Source organism: Apodemus sylvaticus, chromosome 5 (assembly GCF_947179515.1).
Source record: "Apodemus sylvaticus chromosome 5, mApoSyl1.1, whole genome shotgun sequence".
In the NCBI taxonomy this organism is placed as follows: domain Eukaryota; kingdom Metazoa; phylum Chordata; class Mammalia; order Rodentia; family Muridae; genus Apodemus; species Apodemus sylvaticus.
The window spans coordinates 4,018,682-4,044,462 of record NC_067476.1 but is presented as its reverse complement, the minus strand read 5'-3'; the positions used below and the strand labels follow the sequence as shown (position 1 = coordinate 4,044,462).

The 25,781-nt window shown below is 50.6% G+C and overlaps 2 protein-coding genes across 3 annotated transcripts; one reads left to right on the top strand and one right to left on the bottom strand.

Annotated features, from left to right (window-relative positions):
* The first annotated feature begins 4,483 nt into the window (after nt 1-4,483).
* On the top strand, nt 4,484-14,698 carry Noxa1 (NADPH oxidase activator 1). Its single transcript, XM_052181796.1, has 12 exons — nt 4,484-5,053; nt 7,159-7,241; nt 7,969-8,077; nt 9,230-9,364; nt 9,560-9,667; nt 10,607-10,660; nt 13,150-13,225; nt 13,345-13,433; nt 13,588-13,742; nt 14,046-14,160; nt 14,265-14,379; nt 14,483-14,698. The coding sequence occupies exons 1-12, from the start codon at nt 4,877-4,879 to the stop codon at nt 14,611-14,613; spliced, it is 1,347 nt and encodes a 448-aa protein (XP_052037756.1). The 5' UTR covers nt 4,484-4,876; the 3' UTR covers nt 14,614-14,698.
* Nucleotides 14,699-15,200: 502 nt separating this feature from the next.
* Entpd8 (ectonucleoside triphosphate diphosphohydrolase 8) lies at nt 15,201-18,559 on the bottom strand. Of its 2 annotated transcripts, XM_052181030.1 has the most exons (9): nt 18,434-18,559; nt 18,230-18,347; nt 17,312-17,462; nt 17,005-17,164; nt 16,658-16,885; nt 16,293-16,556; nt 15,980-16,090; nt 15,493-15,627; nt 15,201-15,392 (listed from the first exon to the last, which is right to left on the bottom strand). In XM_052181030.1, exons 1-9 carry the CDS (start codon nt 18,557-18,559, stop codon nt 15,201-15,203), a joined length of 1,485 nt encoding a protein of 494 aa, XP_052036990.1. The 2 variants fall into 2 exon arrangements, with proteins under 2 accessions (XP_052036990.1, XP_052036991.1); XM_052181031.1 differs by lacking the exon at nt 15,980-16,090.
* Nucleotides 18,560-25,781: the final 7,222 nt, after the last annotated feature.

Genomic DNA, 25,781 nt, shown 5'->3' with positions numbered 1-25,781 from the left:
TCTCGCTCTCTCTCTTTCTCTCTCTCTCTCTCTCTCTCACACACACACACACACACACACACTCACACACACACACACACACACACATATCTACCCCCCCCACACACACACAAACTCCCACAAATTTTAAAAAATGCATTATCCCTGTAAAGTTCAGTGCTAACTTAACATAAAGTTGGAGATGGCTGGGGTCGTGAATCTGGGTGTAGATGAACAGACCTAAGATCTGCGAGTGCAGGAAGGTGGACACCATGTCCTCACGGTCAGTCTGCACACCTCTCCCTTTGGTACTCTGACAGCACCACATCTCTCCTAACACAGCAATACAGCTGCATACCTCTGTCCTTCTCCAGCCTGGACAGCTCCTGCCTTAATCTGCTATCGCCCGGGACACTTCCCCAGCAGACACCCAACTTCACTCCTTACTTCTTTCACTGGCATCAAACATCCCCTGACTGTCAGGTCCTGGGCTTCATATCTCTTGGCTCTAAAGTACAGCGGAGGAGAAACGCTCTCCAGCGTGTTACCCGTTTATACCACACTTTCCCTTGGTTTGGATAGAAGCCCCCGATTAGAAGTCATTCCATCTACAGGTGGCATCAAGGACTCCCTGTGGGGTCGTGGCCAGGGTCCCACTGTCACATGGAAGCATGGATCTATTATCACGATTAGCCCTGACCACTCTACCTGCACTAGAGTGCAGCAGAGCTGACATCTAGACAGTCAGCGCCCCAGGCGGAAGGCACGCCCCCACTTCTCTGGTAATGGTCATTGAGCACACCTCTCCAAGATCCTGCTACGAACAACCAGATGGGCAGGTCTTGGAGTCACATCAGCACAATTTGAAAATAGCCTCCATCTCCCTCATGCTCCGTTCTGTCTAAGATGTTTGATGAATATTAATGAACAAACAAGTGAAGAAACAAATGAAGGAATCCAGGCAGTGGGGGCGCGCAGGGTGGCAGCTCATGCCACAGACACGCCCACTGCTCCCAGCACTGGTACCCCCTGTTCAGCTCTCACGCCTCACCTCTGCACAATGAAGACCACCCCACAAGCACAGCAGAGGGAGCTCAGTGCGTAAAGGGATTTCCCCATTTGATGTGCTCAGGGATCTTGTGCATCCTTGTACAGCCAGACACACTAGTGTGTGCCTGTGCAGCCAGACTGTATCTACGAATGGAAAGAAGTGAGGGATAGGAGAGTCCCCAAAAGCTTATGGGCCAGATAGCCTGGTGTATGCAGTAGCAAGCCAGGTGACGGTTAAAAGGTGTCCTCTGACCTCCACATGTGTTCTCTATACTTACACATGAATGTGCACATTGAAAAAACTCCTATTCATACATATAAAAGATTAAAAAAAAAACATCAGAGAGCTACAGACTTTTCTTGCAATCAGGTAGTATTGCAGGCTATGTAAAGGGGAACCTCATCAGGTATGGTTAGACTTCCAGAGATGGCCAATGCTATCCCCTGAACTTGCCCCAGGACCTCTTCTTCAGTGATCATGTTGGGCATATGGGGAGTGGGATATAACCTCTGGTCTATCAAGGGCTCGAGGACTCAAAAGTTACCCTAGAAAACTCGCTGCTAGTAGTACAGCCCCATAGACTTAGCACACAGTCTCTACACTAAGGCCATAGACAGCCACTAGAACCTGGTCTCTGGGCCCCTCTGCTGGCCAAGTCCAGTGTCTCCTCCCAGTCACTCTCCAGGAGCAGGACTGTTCTTAGACCAGCTGGCCCAAAGTTGCCATTCCCCCAGAGTGCCGTCCTGCCTGCATACCCAGGAACTCTCTGCACCAGGCAGGTCCTGCAGTCAGCTGCCTTTGTGATAGCATACGGCAGAGCATGGGAACCATCCCGTGCCCAGTTCATCCACTTGTCCTAACTGGAGCAGAATCTGGCTACCGAGAACAGTGCCTCGCCCAGTCTCTCTGTTGCTTCTCTTTCCGACCCCAGCCCACCTTGGGCTGGCTCTGTCTGGAAGAAGCATCAAGCTCAAGGGATCACGGGTAGGTCAAGGTGAGTTCCTCCTGTCCTCTTTCTGAGGAATGACCATGGGGTGAGGTATGGGAGACTCCTGGCTCAGAGTCTAGAGCGCTGGCTTTGAGTGGGTTCCCAGTTCCCTCTGTATTCTGATTTGGATCTGGTCCCAGGTAGTTCCAAGGTGGGTCTCCAGGCCCCTCAGACCCTAGCTGAGGGTTACACATGGTTCTGGACCTGCCACACAGCATGGGAGATAAGGGGAAGGCAGAGATGCACGGTGGGAGAGAGCTGGTACCCAGGTCCTACTAGGAACAGAACACAGTCGCCCTCAGATGCCAGAGACACCAGGGCAGCCAGGACAAAGGCGGCATTGAGAAGACTGGCTGGCAGGCTGGGCCTCTGCAGCCCGGCTGGCTCAGGCTTCCTCTGTGAACCCACTACTCACTCACAAACTCTCACCCTGCTTCTGCACACATCTTGGAAATTTCTCACAGTTTATCAGTGCAATTCACATACAATAAAGCTTACCTTCTGCACAATTCAACTACAGGACATCTCATTATCTGCCAGAGACCACACCTCACTTCCTCCTCTCCTCTCTATGAATTTGCTTGTTCTGGATATTTTCTACAAACAGGATCATAGAATATCTGTGTTTTTATGAGTGGCATGTCTCCTCAACATACACCCAAGCTATGTCGGATGGAGCATGAATTTACGGGTTATCAGATATCTGGGTTGGTCTCCACCCCCTCCTTTTTTGCTGTTATAAATAGTGTCACTGTGAACACTTGTATATATTTTGTTTGCTTCCTCTTAAATTTCTGTTTATTTATTTAAGGCAGCGTCTTGCTGTTTAGCTGAGAAGAGCCAGTGATTCACTGTCCTTCTTCACCAACCTGTGCCACGAATATACCCAGCTCAGCGGCCAGTTTGTGTGGATACATTTCTATTTATCTGAGGAACTACTAGACTATCTTCACTATGATGGTGGTATCATCTTGGGCTTACATATAATAAATAGATAAATCTTAGAGAGAGAGAGAGAGAGAGAGAGAGAGGAGAGAGAGAAGAAAATGGGTTGTCTTAGTTAATTTTCTATAGCTGTGCAAACACCATGACCTAGGAAACTTAGAGAAGAAAAAATTGATCTGGGGCTTACAGTCCTAAGGATGATCCACCAGGACAGGGGAGGGGGGGCGAGTGTGCAGATGTGGTCCTACAGCTGCAGCTGAGAGCATACACCTCGATCCACGAGAGCGTACACCTAGATCCACGAGATGAGACAGGGAGCAAAAGAGCTAACTGGGAATGCTGTGGGCTTTCTGAAACCCCACAGTCCAATCCCCAGTGGCACACTCCCTCCAGTGAGGCCACACCTCCTAGCCCTTCCCAAACAGCTCTACCAACTGTGTCCCAAGCACTCAAACATGAGAATATGGGGGTCATTTTCATTCAAACCGCCATAGGGGCTATGAAACATTCTAGAAAGAATCCTGACCTATAGGAAAGAAAATGGGCAGATGGGGCTGGGAAGGCAGGGGTGGAGTTTAGGCGGGGCTTCCAGGAAGGGGCAGTGAGCAGGGAGAGAGGTGCCAAACAAGGGAGAGTGACCAGCCTGCGTGGGGACAATACAGAACCGGGTATTGGGGCAGAATGGCCGCACTGGGACTTAAAGAAGGCAGGCTAGCAATATCCACGCACGCCAGGAAGCAGTTTGGGGAGACTCAACCCACAGAGAAATGTCAAGGGACACAGAGCCCTGGGAACTCAGGATGACAAGCTCTGCTGAGCCCCAACAGTTTGCTGACATCATGAGATCTCATTCAGCTCCCATAAAAAAAGCCTTGGGAGGACAGAACTGATCACTGCTGTTGTTACACATCTGGACGAAGGGATGAGACATTAGCTGTCTAGGGTCTCACAGGAAGAATCAGCTGTGACTCTGAGCACAGGGGATCAACAGCCAGGCCAGGAAGGGTAATGAGCCCACAACACAGCTGAATTGGATTGGTGTTGTGGTTAATCTCATGAGTCAACCTGGTAGAGCCATGGTGCCTCAAACATCAGGGAGAAAATTTCAGGAGATACACCCGACTCCGAGGCCCCAACCCAGCTTCTGAGGGCTAGTCACGTGGCATTCAGTCCTGCCCAGCTTGTAGCTCCGGAGTCTCCAAGCCCACCCGATCACTTCCATCACTTCCGAAGAGGCGGGCTGGAGGTCGAGCTATGCCAGCCCTTGGGCTGTTTCTCCTTCAGGCCGCCCACCTGGCCTGACCACGCTGACCTCTGAGCAGGCAGCTCTGCAAGGCACCGTCCACACTGTTCCCGGAACCTTGGTCTGGCCCTGCAGCACTTCCCCGGGGTTTTCCCCTAAACACTCTGCTGATTGGCGTAAAAGATACTGAGGGCAGCCATTGCCCACTGAAGTTCCGAGCTTGCAGAAAAAAGTTGGGGGTGGGCTTGGCTTGAGTAAGGGGTGTGGTCACTCCGGGAAGGAGGCGAGAACTAAGGTGGAGAAGGCGTGTCCATATGGAAACAACCTGGTTTCATTGGAGCTGAGCTGAGCCAGGGCGTGGGCAGATAGGCCTGGAGAATGAATGGGTGTGGCTATGTGATCGTACACCCGCTCCTCGGCCCTAGGGACTTGGTAAAGTGGTTCTAGGCCGGGTGTGAGAGAAGGGGCCTAGGTCTTGGGCCATCTACTCAGTATCAAGGACGGATTATCACAACTCCAGCTGCCTTGCTACCAGCTACTTCTCGTTGCTGCCCTGGTTCCCTTGCCCCTGGCCCACGGTCTCTCAGTTTCTGTGGCGCACCCTCCTCCTGTCCCAACGCTCCAGCTAGCATCGCTAACTACCTTCGCTGCAGAGCAGGCGTCCCGCTCCATGAGCTCTCTAGGCGATCAGATACGGGACTGGCACCGGGGCGTACTGGCCGTGGCACGCGAGGACTGGGACTCCGCGCTCTGCTTCTTCTCAGATGTCCGAGAGCCACTGGCTAGGATGCACTTCAACATGGGCTGCGTTCACCTGATGGCAGGGGATCCCGAAGCTGCGCTGCGGGTAAGCGAGCGCCCCAAGACTGGATAACAGATCCCCCTCCCACATCCCCGGTGGAAGCAATAGGGAAAATGTGACTGCGGGCATCAAACCTTCTCTTCCAATGGGCACCCTGGAAAAGGACGTTCCTCTGCACCTCACAGTCAACCTAGAAGGGGAGGAATCCCTGCCCTTCATCCTGTCCTTTACCTAGAGATTGTTCCACGAACGTTCTGTCTTAGCGACTGCCCTAGGCGGCTTGGAGACCCCTCTTTTAGTTGAGACCAGAATGGGACACAGGGCACCTGCAGTTTCCATCGCCACATAAGCCACATGCGGCAGTTCTGTGCCAGCCTGGCACGCCCAGGCTCAGGTGCTCAGGACTGAGGGAGGGGCATGCGCGCAGGCTTGTGGCTGGCTCACAGCAGGCTCTGCGCTTCCTCTGAAGATGTGCATTTCAGCAGATGCTTGTGATGGTGACACACCATCTGTCTGTCTGTCGTCTGTCCTCCCGGTTCTGAGCACTCACATCAATCTCCACCTGCTTCTCAAAGCAGACCTACTCAGGGGAGCACTGTAGAGGGAGCACAGTGTAGAGGACACACACACACAACTACACCCCCACACACACACCCCACACACCCCACACACACACTTCATGTTCATCAGAGTCATAGCCATTCCTGGGCGTGCGATAGAAACCCTCAGCGCCCTGCCTCCACCTCAGACCTACCTGGACACCACAGATGAGACTCAAAGACACCCAAGCACCACGGCCGAGAGCAGAAAGACTGGGCTGTGTGGAGATGCTCTCGTTATTATTTCTTTCTTGAAGCTTTAACTATTTATTTATTTACATGTGTGTATAAATCAGGAGAAAACTTGTGGGAATCAGTTTTCTCTTTCCCCCGTGTGGGACCTAGTGATCAAACTCAAGTCATTAGGCGTGGTGGCAAGTGGCCTTACCCACTGAGCCATCTTGCCAGCTCTCTTCTCTTAACTTCTGACACAGTTATCTGTACCTATTGTTTCTTCACTAAGAGGGTTTTGTTTGAGCCGCATGTGGTGACACCTGCCTTTAATCTCTCTGGAGACAGAGGCAGGCAGGTCTTTGACTTTGAGGCTAGCCTAGTCTTCAAAGTGACTTTCAGGAGAGTTTGAGATCCGGGGCTACACAGAGAAGTTCATCCTTAAAAACTAAAACCAAACAAAATCAAAAAACAAAACGGTTATTGTTCAGGAAAGGGAATGTAATGATCCGTTGTCAGGTGGTGCAACAGTGAGTCACATGCTCACCTCCTCACACTGTAACTAGAGAGGAGTTGGAAATGCTCTACCGTGAGAAGAGGCACTGCCTTGAGTCAATACAACGTACACGTGTGCAAGCACAGGCGCACTGGCTGGACCCGGAAACGTCAAGGAGCAGGTGGTACAACTGCGATAAGGAAATCCAAGTGTGCAGGTCTGAGGAGCTTGCACTGCACCTGTCGGGGTGAGGCTTGCAGTGCTGGATGGAGCTACGAGCAGCCATGCCACTCCCAGGCTGACTGGGCATGGGGAAGCTTCAAAATCAGACCCAGCTCACAGTCAGCCCAGCCCCCTAGCCAGATGTGGTATTAGGAAACAGCTGCAGGTTCCTGGGCACAGAAGACGGCTATGTTCTGACTCTAATCCACACTTGGTGTGCCATTTTGTGTGAACTACGAAAAGAGATTTTAAAGCAGTTATTAATGGACTTTCTGTGTGTGAGTTCTCCATTACAGATGGTTGTGCGAGAACATGAGCTTGCGGGGACTGAACTCAGGGAGTGGCCTCTCTAGCTCCTGCGAAGAGATTTAAAAAGCCCCAAATTCACACAACCCTGTCTCCCAGAGATGGTTGTTACTGACATGTTGGGGCATTTTCTTCTAGCTCTGTACTCCTCATGGACAAATTGGGGTTCTATACCAGGGGTGTGTGTCCTGAGCCTGTGTGAGGGGCTTGGGGCAGCTGAGAAATCTGTGACATAACCGCTCTCCAGGCTTTAGCTGTGCAGTGGCCCTCAGCCCTTGATGCATTTCCTTGTGTGTTTGTGGCTTTGGGTCCCTGGGTTCCTGGGTTTAGTGTTCCACATGCATTTTTGTCCCTAGGCATTTAACCAAGCAGTGACCAAGGACACCTGCATGGCTGTTGGCTTCCTCCAGCGGGGAGTGGCCAATTTCCAGCTGCAGAGGTGAGAGCACAGTGTGTCCCTGGTCTTGCTGGATGGCTCTTTGTCTCTGCAAACCCAAGCTTGCAGCTACTTCCGCCAGTCTCTCCTCTGAATCCCCCTGCCCCAGCCTGGGTGAGGATGCTCTGATTAGCCTGGGGCCCCACACATGACTCTTGTCCTGTCAATATTTACAGCACTTTCTCAGCATCCCTGGTTCTCTCCTATGTCCATAGTAGTAAGAACACTGTGTTTATAGCCAATTTACAGATGTGAAAACCGGGGCTTATCCCAAGATATGCATGGCCACCCAGCTTTCTAAGAGGAGGAGGGAGGAGAGATAATCAGGGTTACAGGCTCCAATGCCCAGGAAGGGTGACTGGGGTAAGTGGAGTATCTAGTGAGGGACAGAGTTTCATCCACAGTTGGGAGTTCAGAGACTAGTGAGGGCCTCATAAGGTAAGGTTCCGAGAGACAGGAAAGGAATGACCAGAACAGTTGGAAGGGGTTTGGGGCTGTAGACATGGTACCCTGTCAGACACAGAGAGCAGGTGTTCAGGTGTCTAAGCAGAATTAGACAGTAAACTTCCATTAAGTACCCTTGCCTGGACTTGAGTACCCATGAAGTGACTGCTATTGCCTCCAGGTCTCCCAGAGCTGACACAGAGAGAAGGAAGGGAGGAATACCCTAAAATACCCTTCAGAAGTTGAGTAATCTTTGTAGCTATTGAGAGAGCCCTGATGCCCACAGGCTCCGGGAGGCTGAGTCTGACTTCCAGCTGGCCCTGGCGCAGCTGAGGGGCAATGCTGTCATTGACTACACACAACTGGGCCTGGACTTCAAACTGCAAGCCTGGGAGGTGAGTGGGCTTTGGCTCGTGCAGAGTCGGATGCCAAGCAGTGTCACTGGGGTTTAGACGTGCTCACTCTCTGTGGGTCTGGGGTTCATGGAAGTTCTAAGGTTTTGCCATGGCCCTGGTTGAAATAGGGGTCCTATAATGTAGTCTGGGGTCCTGACTGGAGTCCTTGGGTGAAGTCTGGAGTCTGCCAGGGCTTGTTGCCTTTGTGTTGGTGTTGTTGTCATGGCCAGCCATGTGGAATACAGTGTTCTGTCCAGCCAAAGACTTTTGGAGCGCTGAAATCCCCTAGCTCCTTGATTGCCCAAGGAGGCTGGGGGCAGTGGAAGGAGTGGACTACTCACCTGAGCCGGGCTCATGTTGGATAAAAACAGAACATACTTGAAGATCATGACAAGGTGACAGACAATTTGGGGAAAAGGGGGTTGGCTCAGCAGTACCTTTGGCTGAGCCAGAGGAAACAGTTGGAACACAGCTGTAGGAAGAGTAGGTAGGTTTCTCCCCTTGTAGCAAAGCTAAGTTTGTTATGTGTTTACTTCTCTGGGATGATGGGAGAGCGGGGTCACAGCATTGTGAGAGTTCGTCTGCCTGTCACAGAGGGTGTAAGATAGTCTTCTCTCAGTCCTCTTTGCCCATGAGAATGCTCTGTTCCATCACATGTGGGGCTCTGAATGTCCCTGCACTGTTAATGGGGACCCTTAGGCATACTGTAGACTCAGAGGTCAGGGGTCAGTTAATGGTGGTGGCATGGTGTAGAAATTGGGAGGGTGTCAGCTAAGGGGAGACTTTGTGAGCCACCGTGTGAGAGTTGGGAATTTAACAAGTCTTGGAAGGAGCAACAAGTATTTTTAACCGCTGAGCCATCTCTCCACTGCCCCGTCACCCCCACAAGGGAGACACTTTAAAATGGAGAGCTACTTCTGCTGCTTCAAGCAGAAAGTCCAAAGCAAAACATGGCCCCTCCAGGACTAAACGGATACAGGGCATGAGAACTTGGTGTCTGAAAACGGAGCCAGTTGGGCACAGGAGGCCTAGTCCCTGCCTGCAGCATCAGCTGATCACACAGAGGAACCTTCAGTTACTGTAATTGGGGAGCTCATATGAGGACCCCCTGGGGGTCCCAGCCCCTGCAGTCATGTCTGTCCTTGTCCCTAGGTCCTATACAACATGGCATCCGCACAGTGCCAGGCAGGGCTCTGGACCAAAGCTGCTAATACTCTAATGGAGGCAATCTCCAAATGGCCAGAGGGGACTCAAGATATCCTGGACATCGCCATGGACAAAGTGCAGGTGAGAAGGGCAGGTGACAGTCAGATTGGCTTGGGGTCCTGTTCTCTAGTTAACTCCTTCAAGACTAACTCTAAGACATGGAGAGAGGTGGGGCCTCATACTTACTGCATCATCATGTGTGATGGGAGCCCCTTCTGTGTCCAGGCTCAGGGCTCTTGCAGCTGTGGCTAACCCAGTTTACATGTTTCATCTCAGAAACAGGTGCCTCTGCAGCTGCGGCAGGTGCCCAAGGGTGAGGTCTTCCAGCCTCCCAGGCGATACCTAAAACATCTGGAGCCCATGGATTTCCTCGGCAAGGCTAAGGTAAAACGCCAGGGTATTTTCCAGCTCAGGGACTCAGCTGCCAACATGTAGCCTATGTCAAGCTCACAGTGTGCTGGCCCCGCCCTGGACATCTAGTATGATTATGAGGACAGCTGGGTATTGTCTAGGCCATTTGAAAGTCAGAAGGTAGAAAGTGGGCACAAGGCTTCTAGGGTTGGGTGAGCATTCACAGGAGGCTGTAGACTGAAGGCAGAACTTACCAGAAGTCAGCTTCAAAGGCAGGCTCGCGCCTTTTGGTGGGAATCCCTGGGGTGCTCTCCCCTCACTCTTTACTCTTCTCCCAGAGGTTGCCAGTGTCTGCATCTTCACATGGGACTGTTTCCACACCTCTGCTAGGTGACAGCAAGGTGCCAGAAGTGGGTGGCCAGCCTGAGCCGTATCAGGTCCCTTAAACCACAGGCTGTGGTGGAATATCCCACCTCCAAATGTAAGAGGAATCTAAGGAAAACAGTTACTGGCAGTGTCCAAAGAATGGCCATCTTGGCATTGCAGTGATGACCCCTGGACTGGCCACACACCTATGGTCATTTTTGCTGGGCTTGCCAACACTGTGTGACCGTGAGCAGCCACCTGAGGTGCACACTGCTTGTGAACCCGCCCTGATGCCAACTCAGTACAGCTGGGGAGGACATTGTATTTGTGCATCCACTGGAGTCCATTTATCACAGCAGAAGACTGTTACAAGAAACAAAAATATTTAACAAATTATACTAAGTCAATATTATTTGCACAAATGTTTCTCTTGGTCGTACCTTTAGGTTGATTTGTTTTGTTTTAGCTGCAGTGGTCCAGCAGACTTGAGCCAGGTGTATATAGCCTACACCCTGCAGAGTAAAGCCACAGAGGTGCTGGGAATTGGGGACCTGGGGAAGCAGACCCAATGGGGCTCTAATCTAGCTGCATTTCTGTCCCCACTAGGTGGTGGCTTCTGTCATCCCTGATGATCACAACTTGGACGCCCAGCCTCAGCAGGTAGGGGTGTAGGCAGCAAGCAGATCCAGGCCTAACTTTGCCTAGTTTTGTAGAAAATAAGATTTAGGTTGGATGGGCCAAGGGCTTAAGCCCCCTGGTGGAAAAGCCTTGAATAAGAGTATCTCTCCTCCTGTGACCTGAAACCTAAACCTTCAGAGAGTTGGTAGCCACGACATTCCTACTCTCCCTGAGACACAGCCAAGCAGGGTTGTCACTACCATTTATTCACCTGTCATGGGCCAAAGAGTAACCCTGTGCGGAGAGAACACGGCCTCCTTGACAGCCAGGCCTTGGATATGGAAAGAGTCAGTTGTACCAGGGATGGGGCTAGGAGGACCAAGTCACTGGCACACATTCAGACCCACCGCAGGGACCAGATGGCGGCTGTTAACAGAAGATTGGAAGCTCTGTTGGACGTGTGGTGATCAGATCACTTCCTGGCTGTTGTCAGCCTTCCAAGCCATTGTGGAGAGGAGTTAGGCAGGAACCCTTGCTTCTCTGTAGCAGCCCCATGAGCCAGGGCTGGGCACTCGGAGAAGGCTTGACATGGGCTTCTTGGAGGACACAGGACAGTCAGTTCCACTTGATCCGGTCTTTAGTTCATTCTAATCCAACAGTGCAATGTCCTTGTGAGCAATTATAGCCCAAATCCCCAGGGACTTAAACCTGCATCTGCCAGCTCCTGTCCTGGGCTATAAACTTTATAAGGGTCACATAGTGTCTCTTTAAGACCAGTTCACAAGGCTGGTGCATGCCTTTAATCCCAGCACTTGGGAGGCAGAGGCGGGCAGATTTCTGAGTTCGAGGACAGCGTGGTCTACAGAGTGAGTTCCAGGACAGCCAGGGCTATACAAGAGAAACCCTGTCTCGAAAACACACACACACACACACACACACAAAGTTCAATCCTGGACTGGAGAGTTGATGGCTAAGTGGTTAAGAGCACCAACTGCTCTTCCAAAGGCCCTGAGTTCAATTCCCAGCAACCACATGGTGGCTCACAACCATCTGTAGTGGGATCTGATGCCTTCTTCTGATATATCTGAAGACAGCTACAGTGTACTCGTATATATAAAATAAATAGAATAAGTTTTTTGAAAAACACACACAAAAAGAAGACCAGTTCACAAGCCACCTCCATGAGTGTCCCACAGAGAGTAGATGTCCCCACCTCCTCTCCAACACAGGGCACCCTAGGCTGGGCACCTCCTAACACTCTGTCCTGGCCTCTCAGGGACAACGGGAAAGCCACCATTGAGATTTGGTGATTGATAGACGACCTAGGAAGTAGGCTGACTCTCCACTAATGCTGGCAATCTGTAGATTCCAGGCCTGTGGGGACCCAACCCTGTCCTAAGGCATGCCTACAGTCCGGGCCTACCTTACATTTACTCTCAGAGATGTTTGCCTAATGACTTCCTGCTCATTGCAGGCCAAACTCCCAGACTTTATCTTTTTGTTTGTTTGTTTGTTTGTTTTTTGGGTTTTTTTTTGTTTTGTTTTGTTTTTGGTTTTTCGAGACAGGGTTTCTTTGTGTAGCCCTGGCTGTCCTGAACTCACTTTGTAGACCAGGCTGGCCTCGAACTCAGAAATCCACCTGCTTCTGCCTCCCAAGTGCTGGGATTAAAGGCGTGTGCCACCACCGCCTGGCCAGACTTTATCTTTAACCACTGACTGTGCTAAATTCCCTTAGCCCAGGAAATTTCTCTCTTGAGTCCAAACCCCTCAAGTATCTCAAGACCCCTGTACTCTAGGTCCCACCCTCGAGCAACACACACACACACACACACACACACACACACACACACACACACACACAATTGTTTATACAAACCCAACAAAGGTAAAAATTCAGGAGGGAAAGTCTACCAAACACCCCCAAACAAGCCCAGCAAGGCCAGCAGACAATGGAAATGCACCCTTTAACAAGGCACTCAAGGATGCAGAACTCGACAACTAGTGAGTAACCAGGTTACCAACTCAGAGGAGGGGACAGGAGAGGAAGGCTATGGACACGTTTATTCTACTTGATTCAGAATCAATAGGTACAGATTAGATCTACATAGACAGAATACAAGTGCTCAGCCCCGAGTGTAAAAGCTGAAGTGTGAGTTGCAAAGTTCTGAGGAAAAGGTTAACTCTATTGAAACTTGGCAAAGTGTCTTGTCTGGACTACACTTAAACCTTATCCAAAAATGCTCATGCAACTTCTTCACATACAGAGTGGGCTCTCAGCATCCAGCTAAACATGCTTTTAAGTTGAAGGCTGTAGCCCCTATCACACCTGAAGGAAACTTGGCAATCTAAATAGCAAAAGCCCTGGTATGTGTTCACATTGTGCACAGCTTTTAAACAATTGATACACAAATAGTTTTGTATAATGTAAGAAGTGACAAAACCAACTAAACAAAATGTGTCACGATGGCTGCAGGAGGCATGCGTGAGGACCCATACTTGTGAGGTCCTCTAACCACTGTCTGTCTTTGCAGAGGTTCCCGGTGGAGCGAGCTGTCCACCAGCCGTCCTCATCCTCTTCTGTGTCTAAGAGGGTCCTGAGCACTACGGGTAGGAGGAGCCTCCTCAGGAGCGCTGGGGTGGGGCACTGTCCCATGAGGAAAGTCTGGGGTAAGCACCAGCTACTTGGCAGCCCTTCCTCTACTTCAAAGTGTCTCCTTTATGAAAAGGTGGTCACACGAGCCCTGACCTATGTGACAGTGTGCTGGCATCTGGGGGGCCTGGCCCACGCCCCTCTGAAGATTCCTCAGGAGCTGAGGTAAGAGCTTTCCTGATCTGCAGTCTCTCCTCATCAGCAAGGAAGGCCATACCACGGATTCTCTTTGACCTTTCGGCCCAGCCTCTACTCTGATTCCTTGGATCCAAGAACAAACCTGCCTTCAAAGGCTAAGCCGCCCTGTTTCTGTCCTCAGGGAGCAGCTGCAAAGGATCCTGAATCCTTGGTGACTGTCACTGTGCAGTGCCACTTTACTATGCCTCTGAAGATTCCAAGAGGAACTGGCCTGTCCAGTTTTCAGACACTGCTAGCTCAAGCCCTCCTTCGCCATACCCAGACGGGGCAGCTCAGGTAAGTCAGAAAGCTGTGGGCATGGGGACTCTAAGCTACAGAAGAAAAGGGTGGCTCTGAGCTACACGGAAGCGAGGCTTCTTCTGCACTGGAGAAAAGACCTTTTGTTGTTGTTTTGCTCTGAAGAGGTCACTTTTCAGGCCCAGGATGGGACCAAAGCTAAGGCTTCCTTAGCTCTGGGCAGCCGCTGGAAGTAAAGGCCAGGCACAGGGGAGGGCACAGAAGTTCATTTTCTTTAGGGAAAGACCAGGCACTAGGTCTCCCCCTACATACTGTAGCTCTTCCTTGGGACTCCCTGTGCAGTTACAAAGCCCCAGGAGAGGAGAAATCCTGGATCCCCATCTCCACGGAGGACTCACTGCAGAGTGTATGGAGGAATGTGCCCGTGGGCCCAGGAGGGTTGCAGCTCCAGTACCGGGTGAGCCAAGGGGAGAGACCACGGCGCCTGCTGTGAGCAGCCGGGGCAGTTGGAAGGGAAGCCTCTCTCGTGTGCTGTCCCTGCAGCCCACCCTTATGTTACAGGGAGCCTGGGGCCGGCCAGTCCTCTACCAAGTAGTAGCTCAGTACGACTATCGTGCCCAAAGGCCAGAGGATTTGGACTTCCACCAAGGGGACACTGTGGATGTTCTGTGTGAAGGTAGAAGGACGCCCTTTCCTGCCCGACACTGCTGGCTTGCCAGGCCTGGCGGGGCTCGGGCCTTTGCTGTAAGCAGACACAGCAACCCAACATGTCTCCACAGTGGACGAAGCATGGCTGGAGGGACACCGAGATGGCTGTGTTGGCATTTTCCCCAAGTGCTTTGTGGCCCCAGCTGGTGCCTGTATGGAAACCCTGCCTGTACTGGGACCCCAGCCAGGAGACCAGCACTAGCAATAAATACCGTGACAAGACCAGCTTTCATTTAAACAAACAAACAAACAAACAAACAAATAAACAAACAAAAATGATCTCCTCATCCTAATTTGATCTATATTCTGGGGTTGACGATAAAGAGAATCCAACCAAAGGCTCTGTGTGTGGAGGATGGGCTGGCCCCAGACCTGAACTCTGACTAGCTGCTCTATTCTGATACAGTGAGGAAGCAGGGAGTCTCTGCTGGGCTGGCCACAGCCTTCTGAGATAGCCCTATTCCCACAGCTGCCTCTCCTGTTTCTATCCATGGACAACTAACAGTCCCCATAGCCAGTGCCACCCTGAGGGCATAGAGGAGTCAGTACTATCAGCAATTGGCCCTCCTGGTCTGCTCCATGGACTGGAGCCCTTAAGACACAGGGGTTCGTGAGGGCAGGCATCTAGGGTGTGCTCAGAAGGTCCTGTATGCCAAAGGCTTTCTTTCCTAAGGAGAGCTGATGGTGGCTCACAGGTTGACAACACAAACAGCTGTGTTGTCACCATTGACTCACAACACTGCTCCAGCTCGAGACATTGCCAACCGTGGTCTACTGCAGCTTGCTCCTCTAGTCCTGGGTCCAGAAGAGCTGGACAGCAGCTGCCCCGAGAATGGCCACAAGGGTCAGCACTGCGAACACTACTCCAGCCGTCCAGATGCTGTAGCTCTGGGCCCGCCACTGGGTCAGTGCCTCAGCTGGAATCATGCCTGTCAGGTTCAGCATGAAGCCCAGTGTCCAGCCAATGTCTGTGCCACCTGCCTGGGAGACATGTGGCTCTTCAGGGCTGCTGGGTGGCTGTCCTGGGCCCTGTCCCATCCTCACCCTGATCCAGACATGCAGAGGTTCTTAGGGCAGTCACCTGCTTCTGGAACTGGATGTTGGGCCAGGTCTCCTCACTGAATTTGTAGCCCTCCAGCAGCAATATGAGGATGTACAGGCCTGAGGCACAGTGGTCTGGTAGCCAGCGCTCCTCCCCGGGGTAGCTGGCTTCCACCTTGGGATCCAGAAGCCGATGAGTGAGTGACCTTGGGGCACCTCCCCCAGCTGTGGGGGGCCCTCCATTCATCCAGTCTCCAGACATCAGGAGACTGTTAAATGTTTCAGAAAGCCCTTCTGCAAATCCCTGTGGAGACCACCCTCCTGCTAGGAGGGGCTGGGGTGGCCAACCCCATACCAACCAGAGGCTGATCCCATCAGTGTCCTGGGCCTTCTCCTCCCCAGTCCTGCTGCCTAAAGGGGACTTTATCACAAATCTCTGTCCAGGAAACCCCACAAGACCCCAGAGACCTTCTTGCCCATGGTATGGTATGGAGACAGGGCTAGGGTAGGTATCCAGGGTCACCTACCAGTTTCCAGGGTTTCTGACAGAACTTCCAGACAGTGTCATTGACAGTGTTCAGGGGCTGCCTGGAGGTGAGGTTCAGGAAATGGAAGGTGTAGTAAAAGTTGGAAAATGCCTGGGGGGAGGAGAGAAGGCTGTGGCGGCCTGAAAGGGCCAAGCCTGAAGGAGCCTGCAGCAGGCTGCAGCAGGACACTTAGTCAGGTGTGTCCCCACAGGTGCTGCAGTCCCTAAGAGCCACTTGGGCACCTCCTGTTCAACCTGTCCTTAGGGTCCCTGGGGCTCCAGAAAGAAGCCAGGACTTGAGAAGCCATGCTTACATAGAACTGGCCATGCACAGGCGGCTGGTAGACTCCATTGAAAGCACAATCCTCTTGGCCCTTACAGCTGGAGAAGTTGAAGAGACCCCGGAGGGCTGCCACACAGTCTCCAGGGCTGCCTATCCCTTCAACTGTGAGATTCTGGGTGTGGTTCAGGGAGTCTGCAGTGTGCACGCAGGGTGAGTCATACAAGGAAGCCATTGATAGTGTGGTCTGGTAGCCACTGTGGTAGCATGGGTTTCTGACCAGGGCCACCGGGCTGCTCTGCAGAGAGAGAGGAAAGGGCATTAACTCTCAGCTCTGAGCCCCTCCTCTACTCTACCCCACGCCATCCTACCTCTCAGCTCTTTCAAACACCAGCTGACCTGTGCCAGATTAGCCAGGAGCCTTCTCAGGATCTGGTCCCTCCCAAAGCAGAGGTAGCTGTGAGTGTAGACACTGTAGTTGGCACCGTACAGGCGGAAGGTAACCTGAGTGCTCTGGTCCAGGATGGGGTCCTGAGGCACGAAGCTGATCTGCGTGGAGGCCCCCCCAAGGTCCAGGGCACCAACCAGCATCTCCTCTTCAGGCCGGATCCACTGTCCAGAGGAATACTGACCACAGAGGATGTGCTCAGCTCTCTGGGGAGCTACACTGGCCCCAGCTGCTGGCCAGCCACCCCCAGGCATTGGCCTGTCAGACCAACCCTTCACCCTGAGGGCACCCCCTGCACCTTGAGTAGCATTCCCAGGACATAGTTGATGGTGATCCAACCAAAGGCACCTTCATCCTGCCCAGCCAAGATCTTGGCACCCCAAAAATCCACAGGAGACTTGCTTAGTGTCTGGGAGACTGCGTCTAGGATGTCTCTTGCCTGAGAGCTGTTCTTCTGGCTGGGCAAAAAGGACCACGGCTAGAGGAAAGCCTCACCCCAACCTCTGGTACCTCACCCCAATCTCTACTGTACTTAGTTCAACCCAGGGTGTCTGAGTCTTTCTTTTGTGAGTGACCCTAACAGATGCAGCCTGTTACTATGTCACCTGAGCAGCCTCATTCCTGCTGTGGCCCCCAAGAATGTGGGCGTCTCTGGATGCTGGGCCTGTGGGATCAATGCCAGTGCTTCCTCCAGGCAGCTCTTCAGGCTTTCTCCAGCCTGTGTTGGGTCAGAGGTATAGGAAGAGATTCCAGGCCCTGAAACACAGTGCCATAGGGAAAGGTTCCAGATCTGAAGTTGAGATTGAATGACAGCCACCGAGATGTCTGAAACCTGTGCATGTGACCCTTGTTGGAAGAAGAATGTCCCCAGATCAGTTGAGGATTTTTGATTGGGATGTGATAATACTTGTCTATAATCACAGTGCTCCAGAGGTTGAGGCAGGGGATTGAGGGTTCAAGGTCAATCTGGGATACACAGAAAGACCCTGTCTGAAATAACAAAGGAGACCTATAGATAAAGCTTGTTTTGTTGCATAGTGGACCCCAAGTCCAGTGATGACAATTCTTAGAGGGAAATGTAGGAAACCCTGAGTTTCTCCCACTTCAGGGCCTCTGGAGAGTGGATCCACCATGCCTGGCTTCAGGCTTTTGGTTATAGAATCAGAGGAACCCTAGGAAATGAACTCAGGGTTTAGCAGCTGGTGGCCCCTGTCATTAGTGCAGTGTAGACCTAGTGGGAAGCCCCAGGATGCCAGAGGGTCCCGGCTATTGGGCATATGGAACCAGAGGAGGCCGTGGGGGAGGTACAGGGTCTGAGAGCTGTGTGGATTCTCCTGAGAGCCAGCCCAAGTGTGTGATCCTGTGTCTCACTTCAACACTCTAAGCCCTTTTCTTTTAGGTTGATGTGCTTTCCTGAGGACTAGAAATGTAGCTCCCACTTGTCACTAAGTGGCCTCTCACACTGCTGTCACCGGGGAGTCCAAGCCAGGCAGCAATGGCCTGTCACAGGACTGTCCACTGACCTTCCATCTGGCAAGTCAGGGCCTGGCTGACCACTCCCGTGTCCTTCTCCTTGTTTGCTGGCCACTGGTACACAAACAGGGATGTGTGGGAGGAGCCGGCGTCAAGCACAATCCCAAACTGGGAACAACATGGAACCAGAAAGGTGTTGAGGCCAACATCCTGGTCACCCAGCCCAACATCCTCGTCAGGTCCCTGAGCCAAACCTTGGTGTCTGCGGGCAGGAGAACATTGGTTGCTTTCACCAGGATGAGGGTGAGCATGGTGAGGCCAGAGGCTGCTGCAGTTCCCAGCAGAGCCACGAAGACCCGCTCCCTCCAGGAGAGTCCCATGGTGTGGGGGCTGCACTGTGAGGGACAGGGGCAGCAGTGGGCATTGAGACGCCTGCTGTCTCAACTCCAGCCTTCTAGAGGAAGGGCCTTTACACATCCCAACCTTCCTCAGATGTTGTCAAATCTGGGACTCAGACAGCCTCCTTGGTTAGGTCAGTAGCCAGGACAGCCACAGTAAAAAAAAAAAAAAAAAAAAAAAAAAAAAGGCCAAGAACAGTTTTCCAGAGTCAAACTGGGCACGGCCAGTATTGTCACAGAGCCTGGGGCCAGTACAGGGGTACAGCCCAGTGGAGCCAGGACAGCCATTTCTGGTGCTACTACAAAGGGCTAATGGAGCCCCCATGTAGACCCCCTGTGTAGGCCGTGGCCTCCCTCTCCCTCTGGGTCCTTGCTGTTTTGATTCCCCATGAAGGGTCTGGACTGAACTCAGGGCTTCAAGCCAGGGTCTCCCAGTGCAGGACTTCTTTCTGGGAGCCGTGGAGCCATGCTATGTGGAACCCAGGGGCAGGCGTGGCCCCTCAAGAGGCCAGCTGGCATCCTATTCTTCACACAGACGTCTGTTTCATCTTGAAATCCTAAACTTGGATTTCTCTAATGGACATCTGAGAGATTTTAGCTGACCCAAATGACCCTGGGCAGCTGACCATGGAATGCCATTTTCCGTGGTACTCAGGACATCTGCACCCTTATCTCCCCGGAGCCCAGCAGGGATTCCGAGTCCTGACCCACTCCAGCCTGCCAGGCAGCTCCTGGCCAGCTCTGCTTCAGAGGAACCCCACAATGGATGTTGTCGCCTACTGACCCAGGCAGAGCCACGGTGCTCCCTGAGCCTCCAAGCACTTCGAAATTCTGTCACTGGCATCTCATGGCATAACCCCCAAGAATGAAGACATTCCCAGTGTTTCAAGAATGGCAAACAGAGGTTAGGAATCCTGGGAACAGGCTAAGTGGGGCGCCAGCTCATCTGAAGGAGGGGAAACTGAGGAAAGAGGACAAATGACCTGCCCAGAGCCTGAATTGTAACTACAGCTAGCACCCCAAAGCGCAGGGACGAGGGGTCCCAGGTAGGAACCAAGAAAACACAGACCCCACCTCAGGAAAGTCACACCTGACATTTTGTAGTTATAAAAAAAGCCCAAGGCAGTCTCCTCACTCACCCAGGGCAGGCAGTCCCCTACCAAAGCCAGCCCACAGACCAGGACAGCCACAGAGACCCCTCACCTGAGCTGGAAGCCAACTTTCAAGGATAACAGGAGGAAGTTCTGCTTCTGACCTGCACACCTGCAGCCCGCCCTCCACACCCTGTCTCCACCCACGTGAACCTGGGGCTGTGGTGGGAGGAACAGGCTGCTCTCCAGCTGCTGCTCAGGCCAAACATCTCCTAGTTTTACCTCATTACCTCATTAATTCCAGGCTTCCATCTTGCTCTTGTGGAGGGAGGAAGGGCAGTGTCCCTAGTTTTCAGGACGAACTTTGGAACTGACCTGGGAAGGACAGAGAAGGCAGGACTGGGGACACCTTCTCGGTTCTGTGGACCTTGTCCTCTGCCAGGCCAATCAGATGGAGTCAGATAACAAGGGACTGAGAGTGCAGAGGCTACGGGGCTGGGTGCCACAGAGCTGCGGATGAAGGTGGGTCAGAGGAAGCCACTGTCCTTTAAAACATAAGGTACTGGATAAAGCTCCGTTGAATATAGGTAGAATTGTTTACTTAGCATGCAGCAGGTCCTGTGTTCAAACTCTGGCACCACATGAAACCAGATGTGGTGGTACCTGGTGAAGTCCTAGCACTCAGGAGGCAGGAGGATCAGATGTTTAAAGTCATCCTCTGAGTACAAACCCAGCCTGGGATATGGGAGACCTTGCCTCAAAAAATAAGGAAAATGGAGCTGGAGACCTGAGTTCAGAGGCACGGCAGTGACATAGAGCTAGTCTGGTGACATAGGCATGGTGACACGTGTGTAATCCCAGCATTGTGGACAGGGCTGGGGTCAGAATCTCGAGATCTTACTAGCTAGCCAGCCTAACTGACCTGCAGAGCCTCAGGTTCAGTGAGAGACTCAGTCTCAGATGATAGGTAGTATATATAATAGAGACAAGAGATATAGACAGATGATAGATAGTATATATATATATATATATATATATATATATAATAGAGACAAGATATATAGACAGATGATAGATAGTATATATATAATAGAGACAAGATATATAGACAGATGGTAGATAGTATATATATAATAGAGACAAGATAGATATATGATAGTAGATATATAATAGAGATAGAGATGATAGACGACAGAAGATAATAGATATAGACAGATAGACAGACACATGGTGTCCTTGTTAGGGCTTCTATTGCTGTGATGAAACATCATAACCAAAAATAACTTGGGGAGGAAAGGGCTTGTTTTTCTTACACTTCAAGGTAATAGTTCATCACTGAGGAAAATTAGGGCAAGAACTCAAGCAAGACAGAAGCTTGGAGGCAGGAGCTGATGCAGAGGCTGTGGTGGGGTACTGCTTACCGGCTTGCTCGTCTGTGTATGGCCTGCCTTCTTAGACAACCCAGGGTCACCAGCCCCAGGGTGGCACTGTTCACAGTGAGCTGGGCACTTCCACATCAATCATTAATCCAGAAAATGTTCTACAGGCTTGCCTAGAGACCATTCTGGTGGGGACATTTTCTCAATTGAGGTTCCCTCTTCCAAAATGACTCAGGTTTGTGTCAAATTGACATAAAAACTAGTTAGCACAACTAACTCTGCTTCAGGGACACCTCACAATGAGTGTTGCTGCCCTCTAGTCAAAGCTAGAGTGTTCCCTGAGACTCCAAGCACTGTGAAGTTCTGTGACTTTGTATCCCACAGCATACCCCACAAGAATGAAGACACTCCCAGTGTTTCATGAATGACCCCAAAGCACAGGGACAAGTGGGTCACAGGTTAGAACCAAGGAAACCAGACTCCACCTCAGGCATGTAGCACCTGACAAGCCTGAGACACACATTACTCTTAAAGCATACTTTGCCTTCCTTGTTCATCCCAATATTTCATAATGTTAATCATATCACAGTCAGAAGCAAGCATTTCAACATTTAAAAGTCACATGGCCTTTAAAAATTCAAACACTTCGAAGTTCAGGTTCTTTAAAATATATATAAAAGTCTTTCTAAAAATATCCAAAATTTCTCTAAAATTCCAAAGTCTTTTAACTGTTAACTCCTGTAAAATAAAATATAAGTAAATATGTTCTTACTCCAAGAGAGAACCAGTGCAGTTACAGTCAAGTCAAATCCAAACCCAAAACTTAACAGTTCAAAACATTCAGTGTCTGGTGTTCAGGACCTACACTCCTCAAGGCTCTGCAGGCCTGGCGGTGAGCATCACTGTTCTGGCTGTCATCTGCCACACACACAGCTTGCCTGTAAGCTCAGATCAGCTCCACTGTGTGGCCATGGCTGTCCTCGGCAGTCATCCACGGCCCTGGCATCTCTAAGAACACCTGGGGCCCTGCAACCTCTTCTAGGCTCTCCTCAGAGACTCTGACCCTGTCACACATTTACAAGCCTCAACTTCTCTCCACGAACCCTTCAATCATGCAACTGAGGACGGACCTTCACCAACGGCCTCCTCCAATTAGAAGTTCAGCCCTGCCACTCAGTGCCAAGTCTCAGCTGCTCTCCATGACCCCTTCATGCCTTCAAAACCAACACAACTTGCAGAACTTTTACAATATCATTTTGTTTGTTTGTTTTACTGTGGATCAGGAATGGCCTCACAAGCCACACGAAGACTAATCTCAGTCAGACAAGAACAGTTCATTGAGCATGATTGATCAGAGCTACAACCCAGAGTCTGGAACTGAACAGTGATCCCAAGTTAAGGCTCCTTTTAAAGGACTTTTTAAACAGGACTTAAAAACAGGGCTTCTTAAACCTGAAATCTACAAACATCTGTGCCAAATTATTCTGCCAATCAGGATTTAGGAGTAGGGGATGTCCTTAGGAACATGTCTTTGTTGTACACTTATCCTGCTCCCATTGGTTGGGGCATGCAACTATGGCAGGGGACTTGCCTTGTCTAACGCTCATGTCGTAACTTGTCAATCAGAAGTCAGTTACCCACATCCATGTCTTTTTCTGCCAAGTAGGATGTTATTTCCCAGGGAGGTCTTGGGAACTTAAACTTTACCACTACTCAAAACGGAAGTCTTATTCCAAATAGTTTCTTATATTGGTGCAGGTGTCTCTTATGTTAGGGTCCATCCCAGGGGCGGCTTATAAAAGCAAATACCATAAAAGCTTATACACAGGTGCAGGAAGTGCTGCTGGGTGGTTGGTTCAGGTCCAGGCTTATTATGGGTAATTGTACAAAGCAGTTCTACTGACTTCTATCGCGATTGGTTTCCAAGGCTACAGAATATAACAGAATATATAATCAACTTAGGCCCGAGAAAGATTCCTAGTAACGGCAGAATAACATATGAGAAAGTTTCCTTATAATATTAGTAACAACAAAATGACAGGCTAGCCAGGTAAGTTACCTAGGCCTTAACATTCCATCTAGGCCTTAATTATTTCCTATGTTTCAACATTGTATTTATAATAAAATAAATATTTACTTATTATATATTTATTTTATGTATAGACGTGCTCTATCTGCATGTACACTTGCATACCAGCAGAGCACATCTGATCACTTTACAGATGGTTGTGGGCCTCCATGTAGTTGCTGGGAATTGAACTCAGGACCTCTGGAAGAGCAGCCAGTGCTCCTAACTGCTGAGCCATCTCTCCAGCCCCCATTTCCTTCCTTCCTTTCTTCCTTCCTTTTTCTTTCTTTAATTTTTTTTTGAGGGGGGGAAACTGAGTTTCTCTGTGTAGCCCAATTGTCCTGGAACTCTGTAGACCAGGCTGGCCTTGAACTCAGAGATCCACCTGCCTCTGCTTCCCGAGTGCTAGAATTAAAGGCGTGCTCCACTATCACCCAGCTTTACAATATCGTATTTGGCTGCCAGCGGAAGGTATAGCCTTGGCTACCTCTGGACCACAGCCTCTGTATGTTGACCTTTAGGAAACACTTCCCAGAAGATTATGCCTCACTGATATTGGTCTCTTTTTGTTTGTTTGATTGATCATTGTTTGTTTGTTTGTTTGGAGACAGTGAAGTGGAAACAAGTATTCTTTAAAAAGTCAGTTGTGTTGGATGGTGTTTTGCTGGGGCAAACACATGAAGGAACATTTTGCTGAAGCAGACACAGTGAAAGGATGTTCTGCCAAAGCAAGCCTGTGAGAGGACCCATGGTGCAGGAGTCTTTGCTAACCACACACATCTGTTGGCTTGACTTACATTGTGTAGTTGAGCTCTATTTGTCGGAACGCTATAGAGAGAAAGACCAAGAACCTTCCTGCTGTGCTGCAGCTGCTTGCTGATTCCTCAGACTGGCAGAGTGATGTCAGCTGCGACTTGCATGAGCAGAGCAAAGACCTGTGATGTTTAGAGGGAGTAAAAAGAACCCACTGGACTGTGACGGAGCCGGGCTTGGCTTGCTGGTAGAGCTAGCTGACCAAGGCTTTTTGGTCTCATGTCCCTGCTGATCTTTGCTTCGTCAGCAGAGGCATAGCCAAGAACATCTCCAGGCATTCCAGATCCCTCCTGCTGACTCATGCTGACTCATCTGAGGCCTGGCTGCTCCTGCTAGGTTGTGCCACCACTGCTGCTGTCTGTCTCTACTCTGTCGAACTGGACTGCTGGTGTATCTGTGAAGCATTTGTGAGTGGACGGAGCTGCCATTGCTGTCCTGTGAACTGAACTGCTGATTTCCTGACAACGCAGATGGGATTTGCTCCAAAGAACCATTTCTAAACAGGTCCGCTTCCCTCATATCCTTTCTTTTCCACTGCCTCTGGAGGGTGGTGGGCTAAAGGGAGGCTAATACAATTAAGAACCACCATTAAAAATAGGTTTTGAAAAAATTAAAGCTACAAGTCAGGGTTTCTCTGTATAGCCCTGGCTGTCCTGGAACTAGCTCTATAGATCAGCCTGGCCTCAGACTCATAGAGATCCACCTGCCTCTGCCCCCAGAGTGCTGGGATTACAGGCATGCGCCACAACTGCCTATCTTCTTAATGAGAATTAATTGTCTGGCTGACCTGCATCCATTGTCCCAGCAAAGCGAGAGGTTTCCTTTAGTGGTTGTTTGTTTGTTTTTGCTTTGCTTTGTTTTGTTTTTGACACAAGGTTTCTTTGTGGTAGCCCTGGCTATCTTGGAATTGCTCTGTAGACTAGGCTAGCACCTTTGTGGTTCTTAATTCCAAGTATCGTGTGAATAGCCCTGGTCAGGTCTATGAGGGACTCTAAAACTTCCCTATGAAATTTTACATGGAAGGCTTCCACTGTCTAAATTTCTCTCAACATTCTTAGCTTCTAAGCTCACAAAGAACAATCCACAAGCACTCATTGCTTTTTTCTTCCCAAAGCTCAAATGCTACCTACCACAAGCCTCCCCAAGCGCATGCTCAGTGCCACACTCCCAGCACCACTCTCTCAGTTTCTTAAGGCTGCTGCCGCTGTGATAAAGCAGAATGACCAAAAGCAACTTGGCCACAGTGAGCTGGGCCCCCCCACATTATTCATCAATCACAAAAAAAGGTGCAGGACAGGCTTGCCCAAAGGCCATTCTGTGGGAATATTTTCTCAAATGAGGTGACTTCTTCCAAAAATAACTCTAGATTAAAAGTTGATATAAACCTAGCCTGAACAGACAGACAGACAGACAGAGACTGAATTATTAGAAAAGACACCCAGCATCTATTTCTGATTAGTACATATTCACACATATACACACATAAATACAGACATATATGTCACACATATACATGCAAATGAATTTAAAAGGTACAAATTTCCTCGTTTCTACAAGAATCTGTTACAACTATTATGAGGGTCTCCTGTGCCCCCAAGTGCCCCGCCCCACCAGTTTGCCTCATGCATGCCCCACAAGGTCCCTTTCTTTGTGCCCGCAGGGTGTTCCCTGTGCTGGGGTACTTCAGTTTGCGGTTCCTAACTGAAGCTGCTGTAAACACCCTTTCGGGACTATTTTGAAGACTTCAGCTTCATTTATTAAGAGCACCCAAAGCCAGGCGCGGCAGGGCACACCTTTAATCCCAGCACCTAGGAGGCAGAGGCAGGTGGATCTCTGAGTCTGAAGCCAGCCTG

What these genes read in the sequence shown, in the direction of transcription:
- Entpd8 (XM_052181030.1), bottom strand. Translation starts at nt 18,559, where the DNA reads ATGGGACTCTCCTGGAGGGAGCGGGTCTTCGTGGCTCTGCTGGGAACT. An exon ending in TCCTGCCCGCAGACACCAAG is followed by an intron (nt 18,348 to 18,433) that starts GTTTGGCTCAGG and finishes TGTTGTTCCCAG; the next exon opens with TTTGGGATTGTGCTTGACGC. An exon ending in CTGTGCATGGCCAGTTCTAT is followed by an intron (nt 16,091 to 16,292) that starts GTAAGCATGGCT and finishes TCCTCCCCCCAG; the next exon opens with GCATTTTCCAACTTTTACTA.
- Noxa1 (XM_052181796.1), top strand. Translation starts at nt 4,877, where the DNA reads ATGAGCTCTCTAGGCGATCAGATACGGGACTGGCACCGGGGCGTACTG. An exon ending in ATTTCCTCGGCAAGGCTAAG is followed by an intron (nt 9,668 to 10,606) that starts GTAAAACGCCAG and finishes TGTCCCCACTAG; the next exon opens with GTGGTGGCTTCTGTCATCCC. An exon ending in TGGACGCCCAGCCTCAGCAG is followed by an intron (nt 10,661 to 13,149) that starts GTAGGGGTGTAG and finishes CTGTCTTTGCAG; the next exon opens with AGGTTCCCGGTGGAGCGAGC.